General features: G+C 38.3%; 1 protein-coding gene across 1 annotated transcript; it reads right to left on the reverse strand.

The window, feature by feature from the left end:
• Window positions 1–7971: 7971 nt before the first annotated feature.
• vamp2 (vesicle-associated membrane protein 2) lies at window positions 7972–21186 on the reverse strand. Its single transcript, XM_042499921.1, has 5 exons — window positions 20696–21186; window positions 14691–14790; window positions 14219–14377; window positions 13919–13970; window positions 7972–12834 (listed from the first exon to the last, which is right to left on the reverse strand). Coding segments are annotated over exons 1-5 (330 nt in total). The 5' UTR covers window positions 20698–21186; the 3' UTR covers window positions 7972–12817.
• Window positions 21187–25198: the final 4012 nt, after the last annotated feature.

Genomic DNA, 25198 nt, shown 5'->3' on the forward strand with positions numbered 1-25198 from the left:
ACATCTCTCTCAGAGATGTGGCTGAGTGGGGTGGGAGGGGGGTGACGTGAGTGGGGTGGGAGGGAAGCGAAGGCTCTAATTAGAGCCAGATGTTTGTGAGCTCGAGGAAAGAGGTGCAGAGGGGAGCAGTGTGTCAGGAGTTGTAGCTGAGGCTTTGTGGACATTCAGAAAGGAGGGTAACTTTTCGCAGCAGATGTTTCTGCTTTTTTAGTTAAAGCTTAAAGGGTGAGTAGGGGATTTTTGAGGTTGTATGGGGTTCTCAATCTGAGTCAGTGTATTACACACAATAGATGTGAGTCGGCACACCACCAGTTTGGAGAGGGGGGCCGGAGTCCGACGCAGAAGCTAAAGATTGTACTGCTGTGAATGGGGGCCAATAACAAGATGCATTTTAGCCACCCAAAATAAGTCCCATCTGAAAAAACTGATATCAGTTTTAGTGTGAGCTACATTGAGAATATTTTCACGATTTCACCTTTCAGTCAGACTGCCCATTTCAATGGGAAAGCTGTTAACGGCTTCAGTTCCCCATCTGTGCTCTCGTCAAAGCCACCCAACTCCACTGAGAAAAACACACAGCTTGATGAATGCGGGAGTTGCTGGCAGTGGTGTAATGTTACGAATTACTTTTATTACTTTTTAACAATACTTACTACAGGTACTTTTAGGGAGCATCTGTATTCTACTTAAATGTTTATATTTCCGTCAACTTTCACTTTTACTCCACAACATTAACGCTCAGCATTTTCCTTCAAGTTGAAAACAAACCCACCGTTTTTTCTTCAATCAGTCCATCAGACTTTATCTGTACAGCACTTTTTCATACAAGAAAAAACACAAAATGGTGTGTTACAGGCTCCATATTTAAGGTGGTGTATGTTAAGAAGAAGTAAACGTCATAATGCTCCAAATTCTGAAGGGTTGTTTTTTTCAGCAGCATTTACTTGTACTTTTACTTTCAATACTTAAATACATGTATATCATAAAACTACTTTTGATAGTTTTAGGTACAGCTGCCAAAGCAGCTCCTGTGTTCAGCAAAATAAAGTCAATGTTTTTCTCAATGAAATCTGGCTTTGAAGAGAGTGAAACAAAGGGTTAAGTGTCCCACTGGATATCCCTGTCAAACATTAACACTTCAAAACCTAGGCAAATTGGCGTGATTTCTTTCAAAATCTTGGGATGAAGGCAATGAGCAACTTTACAAGAAATTACCCAAAAATTTGCATGAAACAAGAAGTCACAAGAAAATTACCTGATGGTAACAAAAAAGGTTTAAAAAAAACAAGAAAATGAACTCAAGATGTGCCAAAAAAAAGGAAAGAAAATTAAATATATATATTGATTTTTGATTGATTTGATTTTCTTCTGTAACATTATTCTAAATATAAGACTTAAAACTCGGTTTTCTGGACATTTTTCACTATTTGTTGATAGTATCAAGTAATCCCCCACAGCTCATTTCCTGTCACCTTTTTGTAATTTTTTTGTTTGTTTTTTCAATTCGTAATTGCAATTTGCAGGACATTTCTTGCCAAAGTGCTCATTGCATTTTTTCCTTTATTTTCAAAAATATTATACCTATATTCTCAGGTTTCAGATGTTTAAATGCTTGTAAAAGGTATTTGAACGCAGCACAAAAAAACAGATGTCGATCCGGGTGTTAAAGAGATATGGTAAAGCAGTAAAAAATATTCTAAATATAGTGTACACTTAAATTGACAGTCTTTTTCTAGGAACTTTTAGGTGGCCTAAATATCCTTTAACCTCCCATTGCAGTACACTGCTTGGCTTCCATGTCAGACCCCAGCCTGCTTCTCTAAATTGGGGGCGTGCCAATGGACATCACAAACTGTCTATGGATAAGTACCTCACACAACCTCACTTCCAAAAAATCAGACCTATTCCTTTAAGTTAAAGAAGCTTGAAATTTGGTTTGGATAGCCGTAAAATCGGTGTACATTCATGCCCTGTTCATTATGCAGAGTGCACAGGTGGGTGCAGAGCCTGAGGCACTGCAGGCTGCAGCACTCCGCTATTAAGACCATAAATCTTTACATGCCACAACATGTGAGACCTTTAATTTACTAAGGAGTCTTGTCTCTATAAAATGATCCACTTTAGCCATCTAGTTTAAATGCACAGGGTCCAAAAAGTGCTCAAACAGGATTTAGATAAAGACGTGTCATAAAACTAATGATCTTTTTCCTTTTTACCGTATTCCCCTAAGTCCCAGGGGCTCCCTTGGCTCCACAACATCTGAGTCAGAGAGCGTCCATTTGCCCCCGCAATCCACCAAGGGAAGAATAACACTCTGAAGGGGGAGTATTCTTTCTCTGTTAGGATTTACTGAAAAGCAACCCTCTGGCCTGCATTACTGAGGCCTGTGAGGGGATACTGTTTCAATTATGCTACAAAATGAGCCACTTTTACAGACTGCAGAGCTGCAACACCTTGATCAAAGAGAGGAGCAGGCAGTATGGACAGCTTATAAAAGCACAAAGCAGAGCTCAGCAGAGAGACTCCAACAGCGATGGAGTATTCAGTTCCTTTACTTAAGTACTAGTACAAGACTGGGAAAATACTCTGTTAAAATTAAAAGCTCGGCATAAAAAATGTTACTCAAGTAAAAGTAAGTATAATCAGGAGAATGTATTTAAAGCATGAAAATTACAAGTACATAATTCAGAGAAATCTTATTTAATAAGACTATAATAATACAAGTATTTAAAACTATTTTAAAGGGGAAAAAAGAAAATTACTTTAAATTTTATATAAAATAAAATTTTAAAATATTAACAAACATTATTGCCAAAGTACCAAATTCATAAAAATTAAGTACCCTGTTCAGAAAATAAAATAAAAAACACCTTAAATCTCAGAACTATTTAAAACAAAATCATTTTAGCTGCACTTGTATAAACTATTAGGTAATTTAACTTGTGACAAAAAACTTAATTTTATACACTCTTGATATTTTTTATGGAAAAATCTTCATTTGTAAATTATCAAGTCACTAAAGCTTTCAGATTATGTAGTGAAATTAAAAGTACAATATTTCCCATTTGAAATGTAGTGGAGTGTGAAGTGGGATGAAAAGAAAAGACTCAACTAAAGTTCAAGTACCTGTACGTGCAGTACTTGAGTAAATGTACTTAGTTACATTCCAGGTTTATGTGGAATGATTTTAGCAGCTTTTTTAAACTGAGACTGAACTGCTCATACTGAGCTTGAGAGAGGAGCGTTCCCTGGTCCCGCTGTGTTTGTGTTAACCATAAGTCCTGATAAGAGGCAGCAGAAGCAGGAATGCAGTGACGTGCGGAGTCTGCTGGGGGGCGGACGGCGTCTTCACAACTGTGGAGCCACTGCCATTATGTGTGGGAGTAACAGTGACCTTTACACTTAGCAGGAATCCAAGCTGAGGGTGTCGGTTTCTGCAGTGAATCCCGATGAAACCTCCGCACTGGACTTGCATTCCTTTTGGAGAGTCAAAGGGAAGAGCAGTGGGGGAGTAGATGACTGTTGCGACGGGGGAGGCGGATGGGTTGGAGAGAGGAGGGTCTTTGGAGAAATCAGAAAAATGGAAAACAAACTGAAAACGATCTGACAGAGAGAGACAGTAAAACAAAGTGAAAAGTTGTTTTTCGTGCACCCTTGAGTTAAGTCACATACTTAAGGTCTCCCTGAGCCAACAGATGACTGTATTCCACATGCTCCCTCTGCAAATTACTCCCCTACAAAGTCCAGGATTATCAGATTCATAAAAATAATATTTAATGTAAAACTGCATCGAAAAGGTGGAAAACAGAATTTAAAAAAGTGAATGCATGCAGCCGCGTGAATCCACTTGGAAAGGTGACAGAGCGAAACTGATGATTTCACAACAGTCATAGAGCCATCTGTTCTCTGTAATTGTGGCTCCTCTCATACTCGCTCCCTGCAGTTTATAAAAAGATCAGTCTTCCAATTATGCAGTGCAGTACACTTGGCCAAATTTCATGTGACCTCAGCAGTAAATAGAAATGCACGAAAAGAGATTTTACAGGAAATGATGTCCTCACTGATAATCAGAGACATCCTGCAAGAGCTCTGCAGATGGAGTCAGGCACTAGAAGCTTCCAAACTACAGTGGGGGCCCTTAAAAAACCTGGAATGAAAGGTTTAATTTTGTTAGTACTTTTTTTTCTTCTTTTTGCATCCTTTTACATTGTTGGCTGCTTCTTTAGAATTGCCCATGTTTCCGGATGGTTCTGGTAATCCACAATTGTGGTTTAAGAATGACTCAGCTGTCCACACATCCTGACCTCAACAGCAAGACAGTCGCATGGTACATACTCCGGAAACACGGCAGCAACACAGTGCAAAACAATGTTAGCAGTGATTCACAGCAGGACCAGGACAACACCTCACATTTCCATTGCCACACCAGTTCTTGTTAACCCCCTGGTTGCGCTTTCCAGGATTTTCCAGGATTTTGTCAAGTTTTGGTGAATCAGAGGATATAGCAGTTTCTGATATTTGGAAACTGATGCAGCACAAAAGTAGTCCAGTTTACTTTCCAACGCCTGTACAATGTCACACTTCAGCCACCCCCGTCCTCTGAAAAATTAATTCCAGTCCCATAACACCCGCACAGAAGCTAAGCTGCTGTGGATGGGGCTACAGCAAAATATATTTTAGCCACCTTTGAAAAAAATCAATATGCCTATCAGTTTGTACATTACATTTGAATATCTGCTCCTTTTTACCTTTCACAACAGCTGATGGAGGCAGCGGTAGACCAGTAACGCCGCCACTCAATGGAGTAAAATTACTGTTTTTCTCAGTGAAGTCTGGTGTTTATCGTATAATGGCTTCAAATTTCTGTCTGTAAGTGCAGTCTTACGGCAAGATAAAGCAATGAAAATATTCTAAATATAGCATGAAATTAAATGGATGTTGAATTTAGTTGGCTCAAAACTAATCAATTAAGGCAGAGTTATTGTAAATGAACAGTTCTGAATATTATTTGGCCTTTTTAATTACTGTATAAATTATTTAGGTTTATAGCAACTAGCTAAAAGGGGTCATATCTCCACCTACCATGGAGGGTATGGTTAACTTCCATCAATAACGTGATTCTCCCCAGGGCCCCTAAAAACTGTGTGACAGAAACATGGACCAAAAGAGGAAGGGCTGGGGGGCCACAAAGAGCACTCATGCATAGGGCCCAGAATTTGGTGCTGCGCCCCTGTCAAACTGTAAGTATGAAACATCAACATTTTTCACCAGTTTCTAACATCTGATTTGTCTCAAAGAGCTCATCTGCTTCTCTCAGATTTAGAGAGGGAAGGAATTTAAGCGTAATAGTTTTTTTTTTCCTGGAATACACTTCACTATGCATGCCATGAGAAAGTGTGATACTGCGCTCAGTGTTCAGACAATGTGCTAAAAAGCTCATAGCACCTCTTCTGGGATTAACAGGATGTTACACTGAGGTGAAATCTTATAATAAGGACCCTTAAACACACTGCAGATACATGAATGTCTAACAGCAGCTAAAATGGAGTGTACAGTATCACACTTAAAGCTGGGAGCCTGTCCTCACTTCTCATGGCAACTGCTCCGGAGACACATCATCATCTGCCAGTGAGTGCAAGGATGGTAATAATGACAATAGCACAGCTGGGAAAGTGAATCTCTTTCACAGTGGAAACAGCTACAGAAAAAAAATGCTGCAGATCTAAAAAATTAAAAGCACAGCGGAAATTTCAGACATCGTCAAAGTCATGCACAACCTTGCTAACTCTAAAAAATGACTAATTGCCCGAAAAACTGTAGTCAAAGGAAAGGGTTGCTGGTAGAAGTGTACTTCTGATGCTTTAAAATATATAAAAAAGCAACATGACAAAGCCTTTCCCACTATTTTTTATTTAAAACTCAATATAGAGCTTAGTCTAATACTAATAAAAGCACTAATAGCAGCTTTATTACCGTCTCAACTGGTGGTATGTGTTGGAACAAAAAGGAAACATCCGGGCTTGGATTTCCACACTGTGCAGCATTTTCTGCTCACTTGTAAATTCCAGCTCAACAATCATGGATATATTGCTGAACAGGCCTACTAAGCAAACACCAAAGGGCCCAAAGTGTCAGGGGCCCACTTGCAATGACCAAAAAGAAACACAAAAAGACCACAAAGAGATGCAAGGAAACTGCCAAGAGATACAAATTCACAACAAGGGGCAAGCTGACAGCAAAGAGACACAAAACGACCGAAAAAGATACACAATGACCCCAAAGAGACACATGATTACAAAGATACACAACAAAACCACAAGGAGATACAAAACAATCAAAAGAAGACATAAGATAGGGAAAAACTCCCCAAAATAGCCCTTTAACGTGGGAAAAAAACCACTGAGTAGTACATTCTAGCATTTAGCCATCAGATAGACTATGTCCTCAATATTGACATGTCCAAACTGTTGTAACGGTGACACCTGGTGGTGAAACCGTGAAACTACAACTTGAGCAGTAAAATTCAATAGTATCAAGTGTATGTGTATGTGTTCACTTACCGTGTTCTCGTGTAGTTTCATTATTCCTCGTAAACAACGCTTTTCTTCCTCCATATTTCCAGCAGTTGCAGTGTGATATCACCAAACCACACACCGTCAGTTAGTTTCAACACGACGCTAGCTTAGTATGCTTCGGCTATTATCATTAATATCAAAGTTAACCAGTAGTCTGCTGTGCCCTAGACCGACAGGTGATAACATTTGAAGCCATTCAGTCAGCTGTTTGCTCAGAGGAAGAGTATTTTGAGCCGACAAAGCAACTGAAGACACAAAATAAGAGAAATGCTAACGCTGCAGTGTGTTTGCTGTCCACCAAAATAACATAGAGGTATAGGAGGCCTTCATTTCCGTGGATACTAGCATGTTTGAGAGCTAGCTTTGGGAGGCTATTGTCTGGCAGTTTAAACGCTGAACATGAAGCGTATTCAATATGAACTACTATTAAAAATAAAGCATAAGAAAAGGCATTCACTATGATAAGTCTTTAGGCGCTTGGACACAGTCTCTTTTACCGCCTGGTGCATTTCAAAATAAAAGTCGCCGGAAGCGACTCCCACTGGTGGCTTCTATTTCAACAAACTGTTACACGCAGTTTTTTGCACTGGCGCTGAATCACTTAACCAATGCTACAATTACTTGTGATAGATTAGCAATAGAATGAATCAGGGCACTGCTTCATTATTCTGCATGACCGGAAATGTTAAGATAATAACTATCCCTCGAGTACTGTAAAGGTTAATGTACTGCGTGATCCACAATAAAAGTTTAATAACGATTCTAGGTGAGATCTGCACTGCTATACAGTGATACAAAGTGAAAGTGTTTATCTATGTGTGCATAAATGTATAGACTTAAAGGGACAGTTCATCCCAAAATGAAAAATATGTATAGTGCTGTGGTACTATTTATCAGATTGTTTTTGGTTTGAGTCGCACAGTGTTGGAGATATAGTGTTGGAGATATCTGAGATTTCACTAATATAGTAGAACTAGGTGGCACTTGGCTTGTGGTGTTCAAAGTGCTAAAAAAAAGACAGCTGGAAACAAGGTCTGTGGATTACCTTGAAAAACTCCGTCATGATTTCTGGAAAGAGACACGACTGTTGAGTTTTTCAAACTGCGGCAGATATCTCCAGCACTCTGCAACTCACACCAAAACAAACTAGATTTATAGATTGCACGACAGGTATGAGGAATAATATGTATTTTTGATTTTGGGGTGAACTGTCCCTTAAAATGCTGTACATGCCAGTCTGTCTGTGTTTTGGTGTGAAGCAGGATGTGACAGGTGCAGACGTGCACTTCCAGGTCTCCATGTATTTTCGATACACACTTACATGTAATCAGGACAAACTGAAAAAGAGGTTTATCTTTGTATTGATAATAAATTTATGCTTATTCATACAGGTCAGATAAGGTCCCAGAATTGCGGTCAAAATTGCATCTGCCCATTGTTGCACACCCACAAAGCACATGAAGCACACACAAAAGTACAAGTTGTCATAGATACTGTTTTTCCAATATACATATATTTCATGATGTTCATCAATATAATAAGACATTGATAGATTTACACTACAATTATTTTATGTACTTTAGTTTTTCATTCAGTCTCCTCTCCATTAACATTGAGTCAATCTTGTTTAGTTTCTAATCCCATACCAAATGACAGCACAATAAATCTATCAATAAATAAAAGCAAAGAAAGAGAAGAAAAAAATAAAAGATTAAAACCGAACACATTGCCCATGATCCTCCGGTCCTGTCCCTCCTGTAAGACCAGACGACCAGGGGCAATACGGACCTCCATCCCAGAAACTCCAGCCCCAAAAGAGAAATTAAAATCTTTCCTCAAAAATAAACAGATTTAAACAAAAAATATATATCTTGTAGATACAAACGGCAATATGATGTAAACTGTAGAATCATTCTAAGCATTCTGGACAATTGAAGGTAAAAATACTTTTTTTTCCCCATTAACTTCCCATTTTCTTTACCTTTACCCATCAGTGCTTACATAAAAACAATTCAGTGACATCGAGAATTATTACTAAATTGATGAAAATGAAAAAAACAACATTTGGTTCAAAAATAAAACACACATTAATTAGAATATTGTATAATTATAGCCATCCAGCGAGCATTCAGAGACTCAAAAGGTTCCCTCCTTTTGCTGCATTCAGCCCATTTTTGGAGGTGACAGTGAATGTTGGGGAGCATTTCCCACTCTGTACATGTTACACTTTGTCGAAGGATTGAATTGATTTCTTTCTGTTTTTCCTTTCAAGTTTGAATTACGAGTTCCCGAGTTATGATTCAAACCCTGAAAGAGGTGTCTGAACACTATTTCTGCGTTTGCTTTTGGGATCTCTCCCGAAAATGGCCCGAATGCAACGTAAAGTTGAGATCCCTGAACAATTCTTGAGGCTGACATAAGACAATATTCTCCACCGGATCATGTTCCCGTCCCACCACAACAAATGAATCACAACGGAAAAAGTGCCACGCTGTTAAAATATATACGCACTTCTTTTCATACAGACAGTAAAGCAAACAAAAAAAAAAGAAAGCACTCACTTCATTTTCACTATTGTGACCAAATTGGTTGAGCGCTCACAACAGTTGGATAACACAGAAGTCCTACCCCAATCAGTAGTGTTGTTTCACTTTGTGTGGTTAACTCCTGTCGGATGGCTGAAAGGACCACGTTTGTAACCCTATAATGATTTCCTATTGCAAAAAAACCCCAATTTTTACATGTTGCTAATATAGTTTTGTCCTCGTATATATTTTGGTAAATTGTTAATAGGTTAAACCTGAGGATATAGGACCCCCTACCCCCCAAAACACCCCCATATTACAACACCAAACAATGCAGATTTTTTGTAGCATTTTCTAGGTTTATTTTTAATAGCTAGTTTTCATTTTCAAACTCGGCAGCACTATGGAGACAAAAAAAGAAGAGTTGTGCTATTATTAGTTACAGGATCATGTGTCTACAAACTTGTTCCAGATTAAAGAGGCTCTTCAGACCTGGATACGCACGGTGGGGGGCAGACTGTATTTTGAGATTTTGAAGCATGCGGCCCTTATGTTTTGGTTTATTTTGCATATGTTAGGATGGCACACTCACAAGCCAAACTGACACACACATAGAAATAGCGTGTGAATGTCGAAAGGTCCTGTTATTTGCGGGTAAATAGGGTAAGGGTATTTAAAACAGACTCGGATTGGTTTGGGCAACCTGTTTCTCTCCACTTGTTTTTGATGGCAATTGGCAGCGTAAAAGCATGGAATTCTGGTCTTTGGTAATCTTCTGGAGTTTGCTCTGTTTTTGCTTTGAAAAATGTGGAAAAGGGGGGGGGGGGGGTTGTTAAGGTTTTCCTTTTCTAATGGAACTGGTCGGCAGATCTGTCTGCTCGTATACTTCAGTGGTCAAGGAAACAACGTGCCCTCACTGAGATTTAAGCGGCCTAATCTGGCGGGATAAACCGGGGATATTCCAGAGCTATTCTAACACACATAGACACATTGATGCACCTGCGCTCACACACATACACACACACACACACACACACACACACACACACACACACTGTAGGATTCTGAATCAGTGAGTTGAGCAAAAGGGGGGGCAGCTTGGGCTACTCAGCCGGTGGGGAAGATAAAAAGTCATGTTGGAAAGAGACAAGGCTACTAAGGCTTTACACACACTTGCTTTTTGAAAAAGTGGTGGTTTTGTGGTCTTTGTATGTTTCTGGTGACAGCAGCTGACCGTAAAATCTGAGATTTTTTGTTAGTGACGTCAGTGGCAGTAGAGCATGAGTTGAGCTTTCTGCTCAGCATTTATTCATGACTGCACACTTAAAAAATCTAACATTTCAAGCTGAATTCCAACTATATCAGAGCTTAGATTTGCCACAAATACATAAAACCTTCTATGGTTGACGTCAAATTAAGGAATTTTACGTCATTTCACCTTCATGTGCACAAGGCCTTAGTCTGACAGAGCATTATAAAACATCACATCGCCCTGCTCTCCTGCTCATCAAGTAGCCAAAAGGTTTTTGTACACACAGGAGCAAATGCCAGAAACATGTAAAAGAATGTTTTTTAAGAGCAAACCAGTGAGGGCACCAATGAAAGAAACAACTGCAATAAGAATCGAAGCCTCTCCCTTGTTGCTTGGCAGTGTATAACGCACGGAGCTGAATTACAAAAAACACAGCAGACAAGAGGTAAAGAGGAGCTCGCCGCTGTCGGGCAGCTAACAGCGCTGATTGCACACTTCCTCTTTACCTGTCTGGTTCACACAAAAATATACTATAATAAAAAATAGAATCTATTATATTTAAAAAAGAAAAAAAGGCCTTAACTAGAGGGAGAAACACTGAGACAGAACCACTGCGCTAGCGAAACACTCTTCTTAGGAGTGCTACTGAATAATTGCTTCCTTGTCGCTTTGACTGTAGCCTACCCCAAAGTTGCTGACCTAAAACTCAACTGTGAATTTGACTTTTTTTTTCCTCATTAGCCTCGGTCCCTGTTCCTGGATTTTGCAAATAAGGCTGAATTGTCTCTTTATGTGCTCTTTATGTGGAGAGGTTTTGCTGCACGAGGATCTCCTTTGGCCGGGCTATTGACCGGCCAGACAGCGCCATCAAAAACAAGGTTATTTGTGCATTTTAAACAGATTCCTTTATCGGCAGTCAGCCACTCCCTTTGCGCAGATGTAAGGGTATGTTTGACTGGAAGTCGTCTACAGCAACTAATACAAGTGACTAAGGCTTTTCAGTGTCCATGTAAGTCATGGGCCGGTAAAGAATTTGCTTTATGGAAATTAATCGATGCGACGGCCCCGTTTTATCGGCTGAATTTCAAACCCATATCCACAGTTTGACATGAATGACATCTCCACAGTATACTGTAAGTGGAATGTTTCTGATAGCATCACCCCTATTTTAAAACAAAATAATTTGGACAGATTGAAAGTCTAATCCTGTCTATCCAAAACTTACCCTTACAGCTATTTACTAGAACTATTTTTTCTCCTATGGTTTGTATGACCGACGGTTTTCGACACAAGTTTCATCGCGTTATTTATAATTTTTTTTAAAGATACTTACACTTACATGTGCTACGGTAAGACCATTTGCACTAGACTGCAATGAAGGAATGTTTTCGAAATAAGACACTACGTTAATATTTAAATAAAAAAGAAACATCTACAGACATTGGTCCGACTGTACTATGGCAGTTTAGAAATAAGAAATCGAGGTGTTCAAGCATGCTGACGCACAGAAGAGGGTTAAGAGCGATGAAGATGAATTAGAGGGGTGAAATGGAGAAAGAGAACAGATACCGGGAGGATGAAATGGAAAGGAGTGATGATTACTGGGGATTAGTTTAACAATTCATGCATTATTTGGATGTTTGATCAATATTGGTGATCGCTGACTCTCTCAGAAAGCCAGCAAAGAGGCTAAGACTTGAATTCTTTGATCAAGTTATAGAAATCTGGAGCTGAAGTTAACCTGGGGAATTTCTCAAGGGCAGTTTTGAAATAGCTCAAATTTTTGTAACTTGATGATATTTTCCTGCAAGTTTTAGTTCTCTGGCTTATTTTGGACTTTTAAGTGGACAAGAAAAACACAGATGAGCTGGAAAATCAGTTGGTATGTCCGTAAAATGGAGACTGACTCCACTGTGCAAAAAGTACACCAAAAATAGAGAGAGTAAGCAGGGGGGACAGACGGATGATGATAACATGCAAAATACACACTTTGATTAATAGGCAGTAGTTAACGCTGAAGCATACGTCAAATTAATACAAAAATTAAAAAATACAAAATGCACACACACACGCACACACACCTACAAAACAGTATATATCAGAATAAAACTCTACAAAGAACTATATATATCAGTTATGTAACAATTATCGCCAATCGTTGTTTCCTTGTCTGTTGTTGCATCGTCACAAGTGTTTGGTTCTCAGTATGGCAGGTTAGAAAAGCCAAGAGTACCCAGAAAGGAGACAGGGCCACACACTCACAGGACAAATATTGACAGGGGTCCAGAGGCGAAGTGGTGGAAGTGGGGGAGCCATGGGGCCCTGAAGGTTTAGGGGTGTTATATCGAGGCTATTCAGGAGATATACATAGTAAAGTAATTATCATGGTTAATTTTGTAATCAATTTGAGGGTTTTTCTTTTTCTGTAGCAAGGAAGGATTAGACTGGGGTAGGAGCAACTCTTCTTAGGTGCTGAAGTACACTGTAGAAAGGAAGAAGGGAAGAAAAAGTCTTACTCGTAATATTTAAAGTAATGCAATCAAACCACCAACAAATGACCGCAAAAAATGTTGGCATTGTATGTTTCTGCAAACCATGGATTCGTTACATTTGCACGGTGCTGGAAGGTCCTTTACTTACGTGAAAGTACTACTACCATATTGTAAAAATACCCCACCACAAGTTAAAATACTGCATTCAAAGTACAATTTCCCACACAATTATTTATTTGTGGCAACCCACCACGACCAAAACATCGGCTGCCACAAACTGATTTTCTATTATTGGAGTTGGACCATTCATAAGGAGCGCTGTTGGAATATGCATACTACTTACTTATTCATTGCACCTCTCGGAGCACAGAGCGTGCTCTGGCACAGACGGAGCAGCAGAATGTCAGGCGCAGTAAAAGTGAAACTTAACCGTTCATTGAGCTGGGTCTAAAAGTTTGTTTTGCCCCCCTCTGCAGCAGCTGCTTCTTTCAAAAGTAAAATTACTTATTCAGCACTAAAATGTTCCCTGTCAGTGTTGTACTACTTACTGAAGTTTTTGGATTAATATTCCTGCTGCAATAATGTGTATGTTGTGTATCATTGCGGTAGATGTTTATGGTGTTCCATTTAGCTTCTTTACATACTGTTGGGTAGTTAAATGTACAACAATGCGTCATATTCTATACAATCATCATGTTTGTGGCGTGTCTGTCCTATGAGAACCCCGCATCTCAAAAACATAGACTTTTATGGCGTCAGAAAAACAGCCCTGTTTTAAGCACCATCCACCATCCACCGTCAGCTCATAGAATTCATCACTTTAGAAACATTGATATGATACTTATCAAACACACCAGTGTAACGTATTTGTGGTTTGCAGAAATGTACAACGCAGACATTTTTTGTTTTTGATGACTAGGCTGCAAACAAACAATATTTGCCAACAACTTCAAGTAAATTTTTCATTTGGGACATGTCTTACAATGTATATGTATGTATGTATAGAATGTGTTTTATAGTTGAAGATTACACTGACAAATCCATATGCACAAAAAAAGTTAGAAGGATTCTTACCAATAATGACGATGAGGACAATCACACATATCACACCCAGGATAATCATCATCTGTAGTCGGTGGAATTTCAGAAAAAACAAATCATGAGCAAAGCAGTCGAAATTGTCACTTTTTCAATTTTAACAGACTTGCTGTATTTGCAATCCAAATTCTTAAAGGCATAACAATCACACAAAAATTTCAGACTTCTGCATCTATCTGTATTATTAGTCATGCTTTCTCTCATCTGTCTGTAAACAGGGAAGTTTAAGGCTGCCTGGTATTTGCTATTCATGTAAGCATGTCTGCATGTTCTCACCTTGGCATTCTTCCACCAGTATTTATTCTTCAGTTTCGCAGCGCTGGTCTCAAACTGAGAGGCTCCAGCCTGCAGGGCGTCAGCCCTATCGTCCAGTTCTGACAGCTTCTGATCACGCTCCAGAACCTTATCCACGTTTACACGCATGATATCCACCACCTCGGGAAAGACACGCAAAGCAGTGTAATCAGCTATCAAGACAGAGTGACTGTGTGTCTGAGAAGATGGAGCTGACCTACTGGATAAGGATGATGATTCAAAGTTGTTTAAAGTTTCACATCAAATCGTGGTTTAAAGCTTTACTGAAATGACTAGTCAAAGCCATCCCTAACAAAGATCTATGTTTTTTGTTTCAAATGTGTAATGAGTAAGCAGAGAAGGCTGACCTGTGCGCAAGTGACCACTGAACAATGCTAAAACCGTAAATGTCTATATCTGAGCCTGACATCACAACAGAGAGGTGTGTGCTCACCTCATCCACTTGTGCCTGTGTCTGCTGCAGACGACGGTTGCTGGTGAGGTTGGGGGGCTGATTCCCTCCCTCTGGTGCAGGGGCTCCAGCTGGGGCAGACCTGGTGATAAAACAAATACAATAATTCAGTATAAAGCATATCCACTGAGAAACAGTTGAGAAAGCTTTGATAAACACAACAGGAAAAAAAAACTTGACTTGAATTTGTATTTAATACAAAATAGACATATTGAATTCATCACAGGAGCTCCTTTCAGGAGTTTGAAGTGTAAGATTTACTGGCATCTCATGGTGAAGTTGTGACACTCAAACTTCTCTCATCTTCCAAGCGTGTAGCACTACAGTGGCCGACGCAAAAACAAGAATGTACTTGATTTGTCCATTCTAGGCTACGGTAGAAAAACATATGGCAGACCACATGGAAGAGAACCTTCTCCGCATGCAGATATAAACGGCTTGTTCTAAGGTGACCAAACAACAACACTTCTTATTGTCAGGTCGTTATAATCTTATGAAAAAAAGAAAAAAAAATCACAGTAGTTTTTTTTTTTTTTTTTAAAAAACAGTGATTAAAGACGTATAAGAATGCTATCCATTATTAAAGTTACAACATTTCCATATTCAGCCATATTTCACATATGTATTGTTCTAATTGATTATGTGAAAGAATATTTCATTACATGTCTAACTCTGCTGATGTCAGTTAAAGGTTTAGAGTAAACGGCTCAAATTTGGAATACCGATCAGATACTTCATATAAGTAAAGTGAAGTGATGCTGGGTATGAGATCCAAGTTAAAATCAGATCTTAGCTTATTTGGAAGATTTTCTAAAAATTAACTTTTCTTAACGTTAGTGCTGGAGAGTGAGGAAAATTACCTTGTGTTAATGTCATATTGGACTTTCTACCTTTGATACAATACCTTTCAGTACTGCAGGAAAAATTGGCATTGAAGTAATAAAATTTTATTTTTTTACTGTAGGACAAATATCAAAAGGCTACAAATGACATTGAGGACATTTTCTTTTCTTGGTCAGCAGCAGAGAACAGCAGAATGACTGTAGTAAACATCAACAATAAGAGAGCGTGATAGAGCTCAGCTGGTGCCACTGTATCAACACCACAGAAAATGAGTATTGAAATCATTTCGAATATTCATTATCACTACATCAGTGTTTTTGACATCACCGCCTTCCATCACAAAAAGAATAATCCACAGAAGGTTTTGCAAATGTCAAGTGGATTAGTTATGTCATGCTGCATTGTGACCTACATGGACCTTTTCTTTTGGATGCACTGTGCAACAATAATGTGAAAGACAGGCACTTTGAGTGAGAGCGTCATTTACCACTGAAAAGTGAAAGCTCCATGAAAAAAATGCCTCGACTTAATGTTAACGCACTCTTATACCTCTATTATTTATAGCAGGAGAAAGGGATACAGCATAATTATGAAAACTATATATGGTTGTTTGTGAATATTAATTTAATGTTTATAAATAACAAATTTCTTCCTTTTTTTTTTCTTTTTTGCGATGTTCCGCCAAGCCCGTGTTGTTGACTTTAATTCTTACATGACACATGAACAAAAACCTGTGCTTAAGGGTACGCAGCAAAAACTACTAACCCACTACACTGTATATATCTCATGCAGGCTCTGGTGATCCCAGGCTGATCAAAAACAAAGAGCACAACATCATTTAACAACTGAGCCACAATCTACGTAAAGCAACAGCAAAATTGCCGAATTTCCAAAGACTCAACAAATATGCATTATCTTTCTTATTCTAAAGGCTGTACTTTAAAATAAAAATGTATCCTGTAGATGCACTTTTAATGAATTCTATTGTGAAGTGCTGAACATTGTCTACATTTAAAAATACGGTCCATTAAAGTGAATAATCTGACCCTGCATAATCCCTGAAATGTAAAATAGACAACATACACAACAACCAAACAAACTAAGCACAAAAAAACAGTGTAAGTAATTATAAAAGGAACAGCAAGCTAGTCTCAAATCAGTTTAAATGAGAAATGATCATCTCAATATCAGTTCACCTTCAATAATAATATGTGCAAATATCAGTTTAAAGCTTTAACATAATCTGAACAGTAAAACTTAAACATTCCACAGCTTGTTACAGCAGCAGATAAAATAAAACAGCAAATGAAAAATGCTTAAAAGCTACATAAATATTGCATGCAGTGTGGAGCAGCTAAGCATGCTTAATTGAGCGTACTTTATTGCTATCTATAAATCCAGAGAAATCAATATGATTAGACAGCGAAACTGTCTCTAAAATTAGGGGGTGGGATTTACTGAGGCTGTAGTATCTCCTGACAAAGTTACCTTAACTCAGCCACTGTACCAGTGTGAGGCAAAACTCTGTATAAAGGTCACCTTTACACGCTCACACATCACTAATCCTCTAACAACAACAAATCCTTTTGAAGAGTCGGCCTGATGGTGCTGGTGGTCCCCATCAGCTGACAACCGCCTCTAATAAAAACTGACAATATAAAACACCCAAGGCTACTTATGGTATGATGAATTATTATTATTTGTCTGCATATATATGATGATAATGACTCTGGTCTCAAGAGAAAGAACAGTATATCTTACATTGTTTTAGTTACTAACTAGAGTAATTATCATTGTACAATATCAGTATGTTTACAAATCAAAAGCAGTGTTGGATAAAGAATTGCTGATGTTCACTGCCTCATATTAAACTGTATGATATCTCTGTATACTGTAGGCTTCTTTTCACTTCCTAGTGTGACAAGTATCACCACAGAGGTGTAATCTGTGCAGAGGTTCATGCTATCGTCACCTCTGAACTGGCATGGTGACCCCTGCCAATGAGCAAGAATTGCTAGTGCCGTGAAAAGATTTCTCTCCAGCCTCCATATCCTGTGAATACAGACCACGGAGTTCACTGAAGGAGAAAACTGGAATCTCCACGCACAGTTCTAATCACCATTTATAACAGATAATCTGCACTTTTAGTTGAAAATGATAATCTGAATTTGGTCTCTATATGCGCCACTGATTGCGGCACATGAGGTATTAATACTAGGGGTGTTGAAATTAATTGTTTCTAACATGCATCACAATGTGGATGTGGACTATTCTGCATCCATGCAGTGACAGGACATAATCACATAAGAATGCTTGTTGATTTTCCGGCTGCAGCTGGACAATAAATTTCTACAGTTCAAGAGAACTTGCTGGTCACAACCAGCCCTGCATGGTAGCAACTGGTAAATTGTGGGAGAACAGAGCTAGCTGACTGTTTGTGTTTACTGATGAATACTTAGCCATGTGCATTAATATAGAAAATTGAGGGTATAACGCATCATGGAACTGAATCAAATCGTTGACATGACAATCGTAATCAAATCGTGAGATCAGTGAAGATGCACAGCACTGCTGTTTACTGAAAGAGTTAGTGATTTCATTGATTCAGTCAACAGATATTGGTGGCATGTGTGACCCCATGAACCTATTTCACTTGTCTCAGATATCTTAAAAAAGACAGTGTCAGCCAATATATTTCAGCCTTTTGGGTAAAACTTTCAACCTGCTAATGAATTTGCACGTGGTGTTAAATGGATGCAGAGGCCACACATTTCAGTTTCACCTTATCCCCACAGCATAATGAGGGGGAATAACAGGCCAGAAATAACAGGAATTTCATTCAAACATCAAAAATACAAACGATCTCATCTAAGCTGCTAAGCTAATATGCTCAACTGGTAAGGTTTCACATGTCTCCTTCTGCAGTAAACTGCTAATGTCAGTTTTGATGTTAAAACTAAATATGTTCAACCCTTTTCCAAGACAGAGTTTATAAAAATAGTCTCGCCATGTGGTGTCCAATGAAAGCTCCTGCCACACTGAGGAATGTGTGCAGGGGGGGTCCCTGATGAAATGATGAATCATTTAAGTACTAATATGTACCCTAAATGTAGACAGACAGACAGACAGACAGACAGGCAGATAGATAGATAGATAGATAGATAGATAGATAGATAGATATATTTTTTCAAGAGAACTTGCTCACAACCAGGATTGACTGGATTGACATCAGTTTTGTTGTGCTGCGTTAAGATGTTGTTCAGAAGCATTTTAACCTTAAAAACCTGAGAAAATTGGTTTGATTTCTTTTGAAAGCATTGGAAAAGGAAATGATCAACTTAAAAAGAAATAATAAAAATAATAATAATAATAAAAACTTGAAAATTAGCTGCATGGACATTATTAGATATTATCCATAAATAGAAAATAATGTCCAGAAAACTATATCTATAATTCCTATAATTGTGGATTTAAACTTATGTTACAGAATTATTTTTTTTGTGCTTTCTTAAGGTAATTTTCCTATGTCTTTGGGTTTTTATATTAAATAAGCAATTTATTTGCTTATTTTCAGATAATTTTCTTGTAACTTATTTTTTTTAATAATTTCTTGCTCATTTTGGCTCATTTCTTGTTAAGCTGCTCATTGCCTTCCTCTGATGTTGTTTAAAGAAGATCAACCAATTTGCTCGGGTTTCAAAGGGTTAAACTAACTTCTAGGCTGCTATTTATTTATTTTGAATCAAATGGATTCCTGTTTGTTTGGTCAGCGTGATGAGAAAGCACGCGGTCTGACTTTCAGCACTGGACAGAGACAGACATTTCAGCACTGGACAGCGCCACAGCAGCCCAGAGCAAAAAGAGTGTGATCGCTGCCTCACCAACTCTCCCAGTCTGTTTGATGGGACTGAACTGGAACCTGCCCCGCAGCTCTCCCTGCTTTCATTTCATATACACGGACCCAGCAGGCCTACACAACGTCCTGAAAGACATCACGTTTCACGAGAGCACGACGGGGCCTGTAAATACACTGAAAGCCTACCACACATCATCCAGGGCGGGGAGCTTCCTTATAAGGGGGGAGGATTTTAAGGATGACAATTATAACCAAACGCTGGTGACAAATGTAGCTTGAAGCCTATGGAGTGATAACAAACATGTCGCCACGTTCAATGACATGTCGTGTGTTCAAAAAAAAAATACATGACAGACGAGGGTGTCACTGCTATCTTTCCTTAGCCCACCCTGAAGAAAGATACATATGAAGGGAAGGAAGGGACAACACAGGAGGGAGCCATTTTACTGGGTTCATTTGCCCCTGAAGTCTCACACAGGCTGAAATATGGTGAGATATGTAGCTGTCCGCCCTCGCACGACCATCGACGACATACAGTAGGAGGCTAGGCTATCCCCACCCCCCGCTGTGGGTTGCAAATATCACGTAAACTAGGCCTAAGCCTGCTTCAGAGCTAATAATATCATCGTCTATAAGAAGGTCTGTAGTGTATTCGTCGAATAATGTCGACGCTTGAAATGTCCAACAGTGTGTCCTTGCTGTTTCTTCAATTAGCTTCATCGTCACCTGTGGTTCACACAAAAAAAACGAAGGCCTGTAAATGTCCGGGGAGGACAAGAAAGGATTTATCGTACGATTTGTTTCCCTCATGTGTGTTTAATTAGCCTGTGGGTACCCGTTCAGACGGTGTCCTTTTCAAATCAAACCAGTTTAAACTGGAAACAAATGCGTGCGTGCGCTCTCTGATAAAAAAACACGAGACGGCTAAATAAAACGGCTCGCGATAAACACGGAACTCGTTTACCGTGTAAACGCTGAAAATACTGCTTATTATATGTTTAATACTGATAAACCCTCCGTCTGCTCCAAGGTTAGGCCGACGTTAGCTTAAACATTCACGCTTGGTTCACATTTTTTAGCGAAATGAGCTGTAAAATGAAATTCAACAGGACTATATATCAATGATATACAGTCTCCGGTGAAATAACGTCAGTATTTAACGGGCAAAGACACACAAGAGAGCATTCAGACACCGTTAATCCCAAATAGCCTGCCAACATCAGTCGTGAGGACATGAATAAATCGGGAATTACAACAAAAAAGGAGTTGAAAACCATGTCGTACTCACATTTTCCTGGTAGTATTGGCTGGACAGCTGTGCTGAAATCCGGACTGGAAATGTTAGCGCGTGCTAAGTGGCTGGCAGATGGATGTGGATTGCCTTCTGCGCTCCTCTCTACCCTCTGGCACCCTTTGCTTGGTTATTGTGGCGTTTCCCTGCCTATATAGCCTAGGAGGAGCACTGGCTTGTGTTTGCCACACTGAGATGTGCTAACACAACCTGTTCTCCTCTTCCTTTTTTCTCCCGTGATGCGGCACCTGCAGGCTAATGTCGGAGCCCGGCGCTGTCAGAGTCCGTGCAGTAATGAAGGTGTAATAAACAGCCGCCTGGATTAGGTGGACAAAGATGGCTCGGTGACGTCAATCGCGGCGAGTTTCATGTTGAAATGGGTGACAGGAGACTTCAAACACACAGTTTTCAAGCCCAGGACGGCGTTTTCTTAACATGTAGATGCTGTTATTGAAAGTCTATGCACATTTACTTCACAGAAAGCACATGTCATGGTCATGCTTGGGTTTAAAGCTTCAGTAAAGCGGCTTTTTTGCCCGCAAGTCTGTGTGTCAACAAAATGGCGTTCCTACAAAGGGGGTGTGGCGAGCTTCGCAGTAGGTGTCTGATTATCATTCATAGTAAATATGGACAGGGATGGAGTGGAGAGTGGACCCACCTGAAAGCGTTTGGTGAGCCTTTTATTTGGGGAACAAGGCTCCACTATTATGTCAGGCTGGCACTAATCTACATTACATTTAATACCCCAGCTAGCAATTTTTGGTTTTTGGTTCTAAAAAGAATGATACAATGCAACCAGTGCAGTGTTTTGGTTCTCTTTTAGTTCCCTGAATGTTCTTCTTAAAGTTAGGATAACATTCCCAATAAACATAAAATATAAATAAATATAATATTTTATGTTAACATATTGAATTACATTTTCATAAAAAATGTGTAGTCTCAGGCCTCAATGACATGTTCTGAATGTTGCCTTTAAAATTGTTGCAACATTCTGAGGTTGTTTTGGTGATGTTGAGAGGTGACAGTTCATAGAATGGTCTTTAATAAAATGTTCCCATAATGTTGCATGAAAACAGAGAAGGAACATTTTAAAGCAACAGATCATGTTATTAAGGCCTTCGATTAAAGAACTTTAATATAATAAATGTAATGTAATGTGACATGTTAACAAAAAAAACATTTTCACATTTGTTGATGTATATAGAGAATGTTACCCTACATTCTGGGAACTAAAAGAAAACTTGGAGCTGAAAACATTACTAAAATGCATTGGTTGCATTGTACCATTCTCAGAATGTTTTTACAACTAAGAAAATGTTAGCTGGGTACAGGGACCACACTGCTTCCCGTGGGAATGTTCTAGAGAAAGCAAAGTTAAAACAAAAACTCCAGTTATAGAAAGGTTGATTTTTTTCCCTGTTCATATCAGATTCCAAAAGGATTTATTGCCAAGTATTGTTACTTACAAAGAATTTGCCTTGTTTTTGTTGTTGTTTATTTGTTTTTGGTGCGTAAAACACACAATAATCATATCAAGAAGAATAAAAATAAGGCAAAGCACTGCAACACTTAAAAAGAATAGATAGAACATAGAGTAGAATACAGAACAGAAAAATTATTACTTACTTTTAAAGTACTATAACATAACAAATATGTACAATATAGCTGTTTCAAATTAGGCTGTATAGTTTTATGCAGGATGTGCAAAAATATTAAGCAGGGGATGTGCAAAAATTCATAGTGAATATGTGGGGTAAAAACTGTGAGGTAGATGAAACATACTGTTCAAAAAAGTCAGATTTTTACAATGATTTGGTATAATAATATCTTTTTTTTCCTTCGCTGTACACAGCTTTCTGAACCAATAAAGAAAAAAATCCTTATTTTTTTTCCCAGCCCTATGTGGTCTTGTAATTATTATCTTCATGGAGATGCCAGAATGACACAAGTTAAAGACAATAACATTTTTAAGGAGTATAATATGTTGAAACCCAAACCCATAAACCCTAAACCCAATATGGTTGGAAGCATATGTCACCAACTAGAGGATCCGATCAATAATCAGTTCACCATTAGGCCTCAGTGGGGTTTATCTTTGACCTAATTTAACGCAAAATGCATCACCAACATGTCTGCAAATACAACAACCATACAGATCCTTGACTGGTTTATTTTCCTGTTGGTAGATTTTTCATAACAGTTTTTTTAAGCATAAAATGCATTGTGTCTTATACAGAAAGTAGTTAAATCTTGCAGCCGTTCAGAGAGATATTTTGAAATGTATTTTTGTTTTTTGCATCCAAGTGTTTACTGATGTGCTGGTAACTAACAATGAAGGAATTCCTAAATCCAAACACTCACATACCCAGTTATATATTCATCCTACTGAACCTCACTTGACCTCACTTGACACATCAATTGGCTTTCTGCGAAGTGTTAGTCCTGCAGGCATGAGGAAATTACACAGACGGGAATCTCATGTGAGCGCATAAATCTACTCTCAGTCTCACCACTGAACTGCTGCTAGACCAAGACTTTTTTTTTTTTAGAATCTTTTCTTTTTCAGGGGAAAATAAAATCTTGCTTTATTTATTTATTTATTCATCCATTCATTCATTCTATTTTACTTTATTTTATATTATTTTATTTTATTTCATTTTATTGTATTCTTTATTTTATTTTATTTTAATTTTTCCATTATCAAACTGACATTTTTCGATTGCTGCAGTGATACTGTTGAACAAACAAAGACTATAACTGAACATATTAAATTTTAAGAGGTTATGTCACTATCAAAAAAATGTTTAGAGTGTCCCCCAAGAATGAAACAGAGGCTTCTGCAGAAAGGTGACAATGTATTAAGGAAAGAATTGCTTATTTTTTAATGGGGATTTAATGGTAATGTTCGGAAAGTTACATTTGCTAATGATTATTTCGCACATAGAATGCATTTTTTTCTTTATATTTATTGTAAAGCTTAGTGGTTTGCTTTGTTTGACAGTGCTCATTTTTATTAACAAAAATATGAATAAGGAGCTGGTTATTGTGTCTCCACTGGTGTCAATTAATGATCATTCTGTAAAAACAGTGGAGGAGTTCAAATATTTGGAAACCTTTTTGATTGTGCTTAAAGATTTACAGCCATAGGAGAATATTTAAAAAAAAAAAAAAAAGCAATGCAGTGCATGTTTCTAATCAGGAAATTGCATTCATATCATACAAGCAAGAACATTTTAGAGAGCATTTAGAGGAGGCCTGTTGAAAATGTTTTTACTTTTAATAAGTGTACATATGGACAAAAAAACTATATTTGTGATGATATTACAGAGCCGCTGCACTGCAGCAGCAAACAAAATGTACATAAGGCATTTAATACCAAATACTATAAATCCAGCACATTCACACTCAGACCATGTCTCTTACTGTTGAATGCACTGTGCACAAATTAGCGTGTATTTTTTGTATGAATTGTTATTTTACTTATTTATTTATGTTATTTTACATGTAAGTTAACCAACCTGTGAGGCCAAATTTCCACTTTTATAGACAATAAAGATTATTTTTCTTTTTCTTTTTCTTCTTCTTCTTCTTCTTCTTATTGTTATTATTATTATCATATGACTAAGTAAATTGGATATAATTGCAGACTGGGCCTTTAAATAGCACAGTCAATATTGTCTACACGCAAAAATGTCTATCTGTTCTCAAAAAAAATAGCATTTACTGTGGCTAAAGATTAAGAACAAGAAAAAAGCAAAAGTACTGTAGTGTCAAAACTCAACAAAAAATGCTGAACTCAGATGGGATCTTTCTGCAAAATTTTCCCGCACAACTTAAAAAAAAACAAAAAACTGTCATCTGAACATTGTAAGAAACAGCTTCAATCTCATGGATGATGTTAGCTTGGTGATGCCCACATGGAGGTGCTGTAGGACCATTTTGTTTTATGGCCTACATCCATAAAAAAAACAGAGATTGTTGTCTCCTCATGGCTGTGACCTTAATGATATTTTGGAGAACCTACAGCATGCTAAACATGTTTTAGGTATGTAAAATTTACAGCACACATTTTGGATATTATTACCTTTAGTTCTGCAGAACGCAAACCTTCAGAAGACATGAGGAGTGAATGCAGCAGATCAGTGTTTCAGGAGGTGAAAACTGGAATCACATGTTTTTAAAGGTTCTGTATTTGCAGTATTCAGAGCATAAATGACGCAGCAAAGCACTATTTGCTATATAAAGATATAGTGGAGAGATCACATCCTGAGCAAAGACTGAAGTCATACTGTGCTGTAAATCGAGCTTCTTTGTGGTTTGTTTTGGTAAGTAGGTGCTTGCATGTTAGTGCATGTGTGTATCTCACAGGCTAGCTCATCGTGTAAAGCATACCCTCCACTTCCCCCCTTTGTCTACACTATTAGCCCTGTTAGCACTGTTGCTGTTATTCTGCATTGTTTATGGAGTAAGCACTCCAAAGACCCGATATGAGTCCCTCCA

The sequence above is a fragment of the Plectropomus leopardus genome, chromosome 13 (genome assembly GCF_008729295.1).
Source record: "Plectropomus leopardus isolate mb chromosome 13, YSFRI_Pleo_2.0, whole genome shotgun sequence".
Taxonomy (NCBI): Eukaryota; Metazoa; Chordata; class Actinopteri; order Perciformes; family Serranidae; genus Plectropomus; species Plectropomus leopardus.

Coding starts and splice junctions, on each gene's coding strand:
- vamp2 (XM_042499921.1), bottom strand. Junction 14,378..14,690: donor CACAGGCACAAGTGGATGAG/GTGAGCACACAC, acceptor GTCTTTCCCGAG/GTGGTGGATATCATGCGTGT. Junction 13,971..14,218: donor ACTGGTGGAAGAATGCCAAG/GTGAGAACATGC, acceptor CACCGACTACAG/ATGATGATTATCCTGGGTGT.